A 10,896-nucleotide genomic window follows, 5' to 3' on the forward strand; every position below is an offset into this window, starting at 1 on the left:
TGGGTGAGCCATTCCTTTGATCCAAATGACCCCGTACAAAATTTTCCTATAGGAATCCACTCCTCCCAAATTTCTACATTTTTTTGCTTCAAACGTGGCCTAAAAAATATAAATAACATGTGTAGCCCATGTAAAGAGCGAAAATTTAAGAAGCTCGTGGTGATACATAGTTCCAGAGAAACTCCACTCGGTTAATGTCATAGAATGGCAATGCTACCTACCCAACTCCTCCATACTGGTTCTTTTGGTCATGGTGCTACTCTTGCGTGTCTTCTTCTCTTACTCTATGACGAAATCATTACCTTATCTTCCACAAGGGCCCCTCCTCCGTGTGTAAATAAACAAAGAGGTATTAGACCCGCACCGTTGAGCCTTGAAAGAGTTCTTCTTGCCTTTGAGTTTGCGGAAGATGGTGCACCGGAGTGTTTGATGGGTTTGGACTTGTAGATCTGGTGATGGGTGGCTTTGATGATCCAAATACGTCATCGACAAAACTGAGTTGCGAGGTTGGTGTCTTAGATGTGGATCGTGTGAGGTTAGCAGTTTTTGAGATTGTTTTATGTTGCACATGTTGTTCCAATATGTTGCAAGCACAAATATGTTTTGTTGCATGCAGACAAACAATACAAGTATTGTTGGTGTCCGCTGCAAGGGATTGCTTCATGTTGCAAATGTGTTATTGCATTGTTGTGTAAACTTATTATGTTGCATACTATGTTCAATTTTGCGAGGGAAACTTCCGATGTAGTATTCATCGGCTGTTAAGGTAGTACAAAGAACACCAAAAGTAAAAAACACATCCAGGTCCGTAGACCACCTAGCGACGACTGCAACCACTGGAGTGAGTCGAAGGCGCGCCGCCATCATTGGCAGTACCTTACTAGAGCCGAGCAATTAAATCTTGTTGTAGTAAACAGTCAAAAAGTCGTCGTGCTAAGACTCCATAGGACTAGCGCACCAGAACAGCAACCGTTGCAGAAGAAGAGAAGTATAGATCAGAGGAACCTAACATGTAGACACACGAAGACAGATCAACGAAGACCAAATCCACGTGGATCCATCAAAGACGAACGCTGACCGAATCCCACGAGATCAGCCGGAGACAAACCTCCACATGCCCTCCGACGATGTTAGAAACACCACTGAAATGGGGCTAGGCGGGGAAGACCTTATTCCATCTACAGAGAGCCGCCGCCGTGGCCTCACATATGTGAGCAGGACACAAACTCTAGCAAAACTAAAAAAAATATCAAAACGGTAAAAAACGGAGGCAAGAGCCGGGATACACTGCGCTTTATGGTCCTAAGGCCACATAAGACGAGGTAGACCGGTGAGAATGCTGGCGGGAGGCAGGAGAAACCCTAACATGCTTGATGCAGGGTACGAGCGGCTGCTGGCGATCTAGTATATTAATGGTTTGCTGATAAGTAGAAATTTGTTGATGCATATCTTTTGTTTTGCATGCACTTTTTTTTGCATTCACATGTTTAAATTTTTTTTATATGTGGATTTTGTGGTACGAGGTGTTGCGGTGTTTTTTCTTTGTTCGACATCTAAAATCACCAATTAAGTGAGACTAGTAGAAGGCCCGTGCGTTGCCACGGGCTTTTAAATATTTTTACCGTGTGCATATATAAACATAATGCATATCAAGTTTTACGTGTAGACATAATTGAAATCCATATCACACAAAATATTCTTGGATACAAAATGTAATTCGATAATGTATACATAGAAAGACACGCGATGCACAAAATAAAGAAAGTGGTACAGAAACATAGTACTCTTTATTATGCACTATATTACACAAGGTAGATAGCACCCTACATGACTTTTATGCTTAAGACCAATCATCTCACGAAGCATTTCCATTGTTATTAACCATTAATTAAAGACAACAGATGGAGCATTTTGTTACCTTTAAACAAATATTCCAAGATGCTGCAACCAGAACCTTAATACATTATGGAATTTCCTAACAAATATTACATAGACCCAAATATACAGCACAACATCCAATAAAAAATCATTATAACACACCATCTAACTTAAAAGTCTGGCATATGAAAATTTAGACCTCCGATAGAAAACGCTGAATTTCAGCAGGAAATATCAAATACATGCTTCCCTGTCCGATGTATAAATATGTGTAATTCTCAATTGATGCACTTTTGAAATCTTCTAACTCACATAACACCATAATTACAGTGATTGTGCAACATATTTTTTAGAAAGCATGCATAAGCCTTTGAGTATAAACACAACTTTTGGTAGGGAGTCAATAACACCCCTAGGTAGCCAAGCCTTTGAGTATAAACAAAAATGATTTCTCAAGCTTTCTTTTGCTTCATGGAGCTGTAATTATTGCTAACAGAAACAAAATAGAAATCACATGATAAAAAAGAAACAATGCAATAGGAGAAAATGAGGCATACTACGTGGCCATGTCGCTGACCTGGCCATCACAACCTCCGAGACCAAGGGGCGAGGAGGTGGCGGCATCAGCTCCAATGAACCTATGACACCAAAATGATTATGTTTGCCGTCCTCGATCGTCGGCATCATCGACTCAGTGGTCGGTCCCCTTGTATCTTCTTCCCCATGGATCGGGATTGATTCGACATAGGATCAGAACAACAAACAAAATCAAAAGTCACAAAGAATTATAGCCTAGTAATGCTCAGTCAGCCAAATTAAGAAATATCGGTAACACATGCATATCTATTAATGATATTAGTGAACAATGCAAAAAGCAAAGGATTCCATTTGTCGCAATTAGTACACACGACAACTACTTCATAAGTTCATATGACCAATCAGTTAGACCACATGGTTAAATTCATTCATAGATGAACAATAGATGAACAACTAACAAAAGTCGAGAAGGATCCTTACAAAAACAATGATTGGTCAGGAATTTGGAAGGAGGGAGGGTCTATTATTAACGCTAGTGAAGGCGCATGTCATGCCAACTCTACAAAGTTAATTCCATTTACAAAAATCACATCGGAAAAGTATTGTGCATTCATGTTCTAGTCTTAATATCCCTTAGGTAATCTTGTTTTCAGCTGAACGACGATCATGTCAAGCTAAACGAAGAGGACGCCGACAGGGCCACATTGTTCCCTGCCCACCACCGCCCACTTCCACACGCCACCATCCATGTTCACCGCCTGGATGCCGGCCCCAGCTCTCAAGGCCCTAGAACCGGTGCGCCCACGGGTCGCCGCGTTGGGTATGTACCCGCCGCCACCGCGTTGGACCTTCTCGTCCTACAATGCAATAGCCATTGCCTTAGTTGTCTACATCAGACATCTGAAATGAAACAAAAGTCAAATGCTACTAATTAGACGTAATACATCAAAATGTCAAACAGAGTCAACACTTTAATTATGCTTCATAGGATAAGAATCAAACATACATAGTTAAACCAAATACTTAACAAAGTGTCAACAACATTTCACAGATTTTTTCAGAATTTTTGAAGCACTAACCTGGCTTGGCTCAATGCCAATGTGGTTCAGCATATCAATGCATAGATGTAGGAATCATCCTTGTACTCTGCACAAACAAGGGAAAAACATGAGCTTTCATGTTTCCGTGTATTATAGTTGAGCAGAAGCGATACATGGACAGTAGTATGAATGTACAACAGTGGGAAAGTTGAGGTTCCCTGGGCTGAATGTCGATGAAAGGTGCCTCCCATTTGCCCTTGTAGTCCAGGTTCCTAATTATCTGACTACACAAATATCCCATGTCAGAAGTTGCAATGCCAATGCACACTGCTGTTTGTCTACAATTTGACTATCTAATCTTACTCTAGCAGAAGTACCTTTTGCATCCATGGTCTCTTGCACCGGGGTACGTACCAAACTCCTAACTTCTTACAACTGATGATATTGTTAGGCGATGGAATTTGGAGTAACTTCTTGCTGACAACTGATGATATTGTTGGGCATTGAATTAATTGAACCACCCAAACTACTTTCAATCCTTTCTCGAAAGACAAATCAAGGAGACCACGAGATAGAAAAAGAGAGAAACTTACCATTAAGATAGAGGACAAGTCAGGCAGTCTTGCACATGGTGTTGGTAGGCAGCACCGCCGTGGTCGGGACAGTTCGCGCCCCAAATCCATATCCTCCATTTTTGCAAGATTCTGTACACCACATCTTTCTTACTAAAGTGGGAGAAACCATAAATCGACTATCAATCATCATTAAGTGTAGAATATGGTCATTAAAATTCATTAAAATCATTGCACATCGCTTGCTTGATTCTCCTCTATTAAATTAGCATTCATCACGGTGCCTTCTAAAGACAAGGCATGACAGAAACACAAAGCACAACCCAAGCACATTGGTTTATGTACCATACTCATTGTAAAAAATTAGAAGCTTCTGTAAGATGTGACACTGTTTACATGTTTGGAGTGAATTGCATCCTCGTACAAAGGATAGAAGAACTGAATGCTTATGTACTTATAAAATACAAAAGTGAAAAGGGTAATTAAATCATGTTGGGTTAAAAACCTTACGTTCCCATGGTTCTTTCTCAGATCAAAGAACTCAAAATATCAGCAGTGGATATTGGAGCCAGGAGAAGAAACGACGTGACCTTCACCCACATCCTTAATGGCCAGCCTCATCTCCATGCCCAGGACGATCTGAAGCCTCCCTCAATAATTCGACACCTGCACGATGACCGACCGTCAGATCACAACACTCGGCTTGGGCAACGAATTCGAGGGATTTCTAGACCAAGCGTTGAGAGTACCTAGGGGTCACCTTGGTTTTTGTACACGACAAAGAGGAGTGCGGGAGGCGAGCCCCAACCCATCGAGACCACGATGCCTTGAGAGAAAGCTAGGGGAGGCGATGGTGAAGCACGACATCATGGCGCACGTGCCCTACGTCTCAACGCTACAGTCGAGCGTCGCCATGTAGCCGCACAACAGCTTGCACTCCATGAGTTACATACTATTTTCGCTCACACGACGAACGCCATCCGCCCGTCACTGAGACCCATCCTCTCAACCCTGCTGCTCCACGATCACGCGACGCCGTGTTAGTTAATGCAGAAACATAGGAGGCGGGCATCGTAAGGTAAAAAGTCCGGTTTGGACGGGATGAAAGACGAACCAAAATAAAGCAAAATTGGACAGGGAAGGGGGTGGATGAGGAGGCGAACATACAACGAGGTCGGGGTGGCTGTGGCCGAAGCATGAGGCTCGGCCTCCTCGCCGATGACCAGATCCGCCGTCAGAGATGATGAGGTCATCAGCCCCGTGACCTGGATCCCGCCAACAGGGTGATGCAGAGGAGAGGTGCGGCGGCGTCCTACGGGTGAGGACGGCGGGGGAGGTGAGGGAGCAGCTGAGCGCGGTGGTGCGGCTGCGTCCCTCGGGAAGACGAACGGCGAGCGGCCCGAGGCGGGAGGCGGCGAGGGGGAGAGAAGAGTCGTGCGGTGCGGGGTGAAAGCCCGACTCGCTCGGTTTGTAGCAGGGTACTGCTATAATCGAAACATTTCCTTTGATGTAATTTGACTACGTATGGAAAGATTAATCAGTGATTGACCGACTTATGGTAAGTTAATTAATTTAGATTTGATTTTTAAATATTGATTAGAGATTAACCGTGATTGATTCTCTCCCATAAAGACATTACTAAATAATTTGTGTCCACATGGAAAGTTCTGATCCGTTTGGCTTTCGGTACATGGGATGGTGGAAGGAAAGACGAAAATAAACCGGACGAAAATAAACCAGACGAATAATAACAGTGGACGCAATCCTAGCAACTGCTCCATTAAGAGTAGAGATAATGCCTCAGGATGAGGAGGTCACGATTAGGGTATGGCAAGAAGAACTTTTTTGGAAAGCTTTGATTCTGGTGATAATTACCATATTCGAAATTTCCTTAGTTATAGCCTTACCATACATGGATTGATTTATTACTATAATTATCATATTTGAGATTTTTAAGTTTATAGCCTTACCATACGTGGATTAATTGTGATTGATTACCATAAATACGTTGGGTATTGTCGGCCAGACGAGAAAGAGAAAAACCGGTGGGAGGGGGTTGGTGGGAGGTGGGACGAAGAAAAACCGGTTGAAAAAAAAAACCGGTTGAAAATAAACCGGTTGAAAGTGGGGGGACTATTCAACCAATTCGTCCATTAAGAGTAGAGATCGGCCGGCCGGCGTGAGAGGCAGTCAGTTGGCCCCCACAGCCGCCTCGCGGTAGTACATACGTGCAGCATTCGTGATCTGTCTTTTTGCGTCTGGACCGTTGATTTTCGCACCATGGCTAGTGTAGCCATGTGAGACGACTGCACCCGTGCACCTGGCCTGCTGACCGGAGCCCAAATGAAATGAGGCAGCCGATCAGAGATCAGAAGCATGATTGCACGGGAGAAGGGGAACAGCCGGAACAGGGGCTCATTCAACACTCCGGCGCGGGTCTCTGCCCCGCTGCGATCGACCCACGCTTGTCTCTCTCCCCTCCGTCGCCCACCTCAGCCACGGTAGATTGATATGGTAAAGCCGGAGCCGCCGACACCCCAGAAACAAGTCAGAATTCATTTCGTTTCGTTTCGTTTCACATGGCATCGTGTTCGTGAGCTCAATCCCCTGCGCTCTGCCTGTCTCTCTCTGCCGTCGCCCGGAACAAGGAAAAAAGGCGATCGGTGCATGCATGGCGACTCCATGGCAAATGGCATGCTGCAGCGCCTGGAACTTTTCGGCCGTTCTTTTGCCTCCCCCTTGTTTGGCAGGTAAGACGCCACATGATTCTGGCCGATGGCATCGTGGATGCAGAAGCACTTGTACCGCACGATCCTATCCTAGCCCGTTGTGCCAATCACGTTGGAATTAATGGTCAGAGCGTTGGATGGGTTCATTGATCTCGGTTTCGCATGCCCGCATCATAGCCAGTAAAACACCGTCCATCCTCTGATCTTGGCAACAAAATCCACAAATTCTACAAGTTGTGTTTTGCAATGAAATCCATCCTAGATCCCGCTGGATTAGAAACTAGAGGCAGCGTAGAGAGCAGAGCAGAGCTAGCTAGTAACACAACCATGAAATCAACCACGTCCGTCCAGGTCTTATTCAGGAAACGTGCGAATCAACCATGGCATATATTTTCTAGAAGGGCTTGGAGGGGAGGTTGCGGTTGGCGAGGAAGTGCTCGAAGAGCTGAAGCGCCTGCTCGGGCCGCGAGGTTGGCACCATGTGCCCGGCGCCTCTCACCGTGACAAATGTCAGGCCATCGTACACCACACTCCATCCACCAACCTGCAACCAAAAAACACACAAATGTAACGTGTGAGATAACGACATACTACTATATAAGATCTGATAAGGTTGTTTAGCAACCAATTGGAAGCAACTGGTCGATGGGATTGTCCAATTAGTTAAAACAGCAGCAGTACCTGCTTGTGAGTGAACCACGGCGACCAGTCCTCCTTGATGGGCAGGCCGAGCTTCTTCAGCGTGTATCTCGTCGACGTCGTAGGGATCCTCCCATCCGTGTCGCCGCTGCTCAGCCGAAAGAACAACGGAAAATGACACCAGGTACTGTATTTATTTCCACCTGAACTTCTATAGGCGAAGACAAAACCTAAAGGCAAAAATACATCTCACACGCTCCACCTGAAAATCCATATGCGGAGGCCCTCCTGTGCGAGCTTCTTGACGATCGGAAGCACCGTCTTGTCCGAATCGTGCCACAGAACGTTGATAGAGTCGCTGCAAACAAGCGGAACAATATTCAGTATTTCAGTTCAGCCACCGAAATGACATGATCCCGAGTCCAAGCATTTCAGCTAGGAGGAGAAAAGTTACCGGCAAAGAGAGTAGGGGTAGGACACGCCCGTGGTGTTGGCGTGCAGAGCCCTCTGCACGTCCTCCCGGTTCAGATACTCGGTGGCGTACGTCTGCGTGCACGGATCGTAGCCCATCGGTATCCTGAGAAGATCAAACTGTTTTTGTGTGTGTGCATGAGCAGGTTAATCACATGGACCGATCGATCAGGAGACGAAAATGGCTGAAACTTTTTGGGCCGAAGCCAAGGAGGACGCTTTGCTTACACGGCTGGTGGTCGGTCCGATCTGCGGCGAGAAGGAGGTGTTGAAGTCCGGGTACCCGCGCTCGCAGTTGGGGGCGTAGAGGCTGTAGATGTCGATGAGGTCGTGGAGGACGTTGAACTGGCCCAGGGCCACCTCGCACTCGCGAGACAGGACCTCCGCGCTGAAGTTGCAGGGCCTCAGGTAGGTCGCGTAGAGCGTGTCGGAGATGATGGCGTGGTGCCACGACGAGTCGACGATCCCCTGCAGGTCCGTGTCCCCGTCCATGTACGCGTTCCCGATCTGCACTTCATTTTGATTAGTTATAAGTTACTGCTAAGTGCTAACATTCTTGAGACTTATTATAGCTGCATGTGTGTACCAGGATGCCTTTGAAGTTGATGTAGTTTTCTCTGGAGGCTTTCTTGTTCTCGTCCACGATGAGATTGGCAAGTTGGGGAATGTAATGTCCTAGCGATCGAGTCGCAAGAGAATTACAATGAGCAAAAATCAGATTATGAGTAGAGTACGTATCTACTAGTACCATCTAGCTATCTATGAATAAGGTGGCAAACCTGCATAGCTCTCTCCGGCTATGTAGAACTCTTTCATTTTGTGCTGGGGGAACCTCTGAAACCACCTGACGAGGAAAGCGTATGAACCGTGTGCTGCAAAGGATGAAAGAAATGTCATGTTATCTTGGCAAGAAATCCCTTCCTTGTTTTTATATGGAAGAGGAAACATATATCTGTGTTGCATACCCGTGGAATTGTCTCCCGGTGGATCTATTTCGAAGGACGTGTTCGTGTACGAAAATCCAACACCCGCTGGAGAGTCCAGGAACAGCAAGTTGGCAGCTGCAAGTTCACCAGACAGTAAGCTATGCATACTTCCATTGCTATGAAAATTGTTTGTAAGTATAATATGTTAGTCTTGGTTTGCACTTGCCTTGGTTCCAGGCATACGGATTGAGCTCCAGCTCAGGCACATCTTTCTTCACGAGAAATGGCCCGAGCTCCTGCGCCTGCCCAAACCCTACGGAAGAACAGCCAGGTCCTGCAAAATTTGCAAAAACACACAGTGTACAGCTACATTACATGTACATCTTTCACCCACAAAGTTTTCTGAATCTTCAAGTTAAAATACAGCAAATCAGTTAGCAACCTCCATTTAACCATAGGACCAGTGGCTTGTCGTCAGGCTTCTCCATAGCCTCGAAGAACCAATAGAACAGTGCCTTGCCGAGGCGCTCATCGGTGGTGACGTACCCAGAGTAGTGCTTGAACGCATATGAGTAGCTCGGCGCCCCCGGCAGTGATGCGACGCGGTCAAGCTCTTGCGCGGCCATTGTGGCTGCGTCAAGGTTTGATGTTGCACTGTCAGGCCGTGCTGCAGCTGCGCAACAGAGTGCCAGTGCAGCGGACACAAGTAGCAAGCAGGGTAAGGTGGAGACCTCCATGGTTTAAGGTTTGTTAGCTCGTTTTGCTTGGGGTTGTAGGAAAGTTGGGCATTGGAATGAAGTGTTTATAGTACAGAACCTGTGTCTGCAGCGCAGAGACAAGTAGATCAAGTCCTTGGCCGGCTTCAGCATTTTCTCGTTGGCCTGGTTCTCCCCTCTTCAGAACTACAGTACTTAATTACTAGATATAGTTCTTATTCAGCAACTTTTTTTACTGCTAAATTTTATTCAGCGACTTTAAAGATATGATTAGCCACATATACCTACTTTTATTGATTATTTCAGTTTGGAAAGCATCGAAGGCTGTGATCGTTGTTTTCTTACCACGACTTTAGCGGGCGAAAGCCTTGCCTGAGCATTTCTTACAACCCAAATATTTTCAAGAAGGTAGGGGCTTTCAGAAGAGCTATCGATAAATTTATACGGTGCGGGCTAGATGAGAAAGATTTGAGCATCTTCTTGCTTTGTTGAGAGAGCAAGAGCATTCTAGTTTCTTCATAGCTGAAAAGCATATCGTTTTGAAAAACAATTGTGAGTTAAGAACAATTACAATGACTGAGCTGGGGCTATTGCAAAAACACGCAAACAAACAAGTATCACCATAAGCATCAAAGGGGGCATATTTTCCTTCATATCAGGGTATCGTTCACTGGAAAAGGCTTCACAGTGAAAACGACACTGTATGATACACGGAAGAAACGTAATACATGACATGATCAAGGATGTAATGGATACGATATCAGTGAGACGGCACATCAGAATCATTCAACTCACCAGAAATGCTGATCTCAGAGTGAAGAGGACATAATGATGCTAATAATTATGTATTCAGTTTCTTATTTAACAAATTATCAGACAAATATTATAACTAGCTTAATAAGAATAGGCAATGTTCTCCGTAGAAATGGTTCATATAAAAAATCTGGGATGTTCTTTTATTACAAACGAATCACGATGCAAAAAGCAAATTTGCTATGTTTTATACTAGGCTAATATTAGCCGACAAAAACAAAATACCAGGCTCATACTTTTTTTCGAAATGAAGGCAAAGATTTGCCTCGTCGATTAATTAAGCAGAAGAGAATTGGCCAGTTAATTAACAGAAAAACGAGCAAAAACCGATACAAACCCACCATACATGGACTACTCCCAGAGCATGCAACTCCATAAGTGCACAACCAGCCCGACAATCAAACCCAACACACAACGACCATCAACCCCCATACTGCTACATCGCAAAGAAACCCCCAACAGGAGTACATCGGCTGAAGACCACAGGCACCACCAAATCCATGGAGACAAGCTAGGACATAAGGACAACCCAAGAGACTAATAATCACCCATCAAGCAGTTGCAGGCGTCTTCCT

At 45.1% G+C, this 10,896-nt stretch overlaps 1 protein-coding gene and 1 long non-coding RNA gene across 2 annotated transcripts; both read right to left on the bottom strand.

Moving 5' to 3' along the window:
• Positions 1–3,186: 3,186 nt before the first annotated feature.
• On the bottom strand, positions 3,187–4,173 carry LOC123129847 (uncharacterized). Its single transcript, XR_006463682.1, has 3 exons — positions 4,049–4,173; positions 3,495–3,939; positions 3,187–3,315 (listed from the first exon to the last, which is right to left on the bottom strand). It is a non-coding gene; the product is annotated as an uncharacterized lncRNA (long non-coding RNA).
• Positions 4,174–7,026: 2,853 nt separating this feature from the next.
• On the bottom strand, positions 7,027–9,547 carry LOC123129911 (serine carboxypeptidase-like 34). The gene is made up of 11 exons (XM_044549902.1): positions 9,235–9,547; positions 9,174–9,194; positions 9,036–9,105; positions 8,832–8,927; positions 8,646–8,710; positions 8,453–8,541; positions 8,095–8,373; positions 7,850–7,986; positions 7,658–7,753; positions 7,438–7,543; positions 7,027–7,300 (listed from the first exon to the last, which is right to left on the bottom strand). The coding sequence occupies exons 1-11, from the start codon at positions 9,527–9,529 to the stop codon at positions 7,151–7,153; spliced, it is 1,404 nt and encodes a 467-aa protein (XP_044405837.1). The 5' UTR covers positions 9,530–9,547; the 3' UTR covers positions 7,027–7,150.
• Positions 9,548–10,896: the final 1,349 nt, after the last annotated feature.

Source organism: Triticum aestivum, chromosome 1A (assembly GCF_018294505.1).
Source record: "Triticum aestivum cultivar Chinese Spring chromosome 1A, IWGSC CS RefSeq v2.1, whole genome shotgun sequence".
Taxonomy (NCBI): Eukaryota; Viridiplantae; Streptophyta; class Magnoliopsida; order Poales; family Poaceae; genus Triticum; species Triticum aestivum.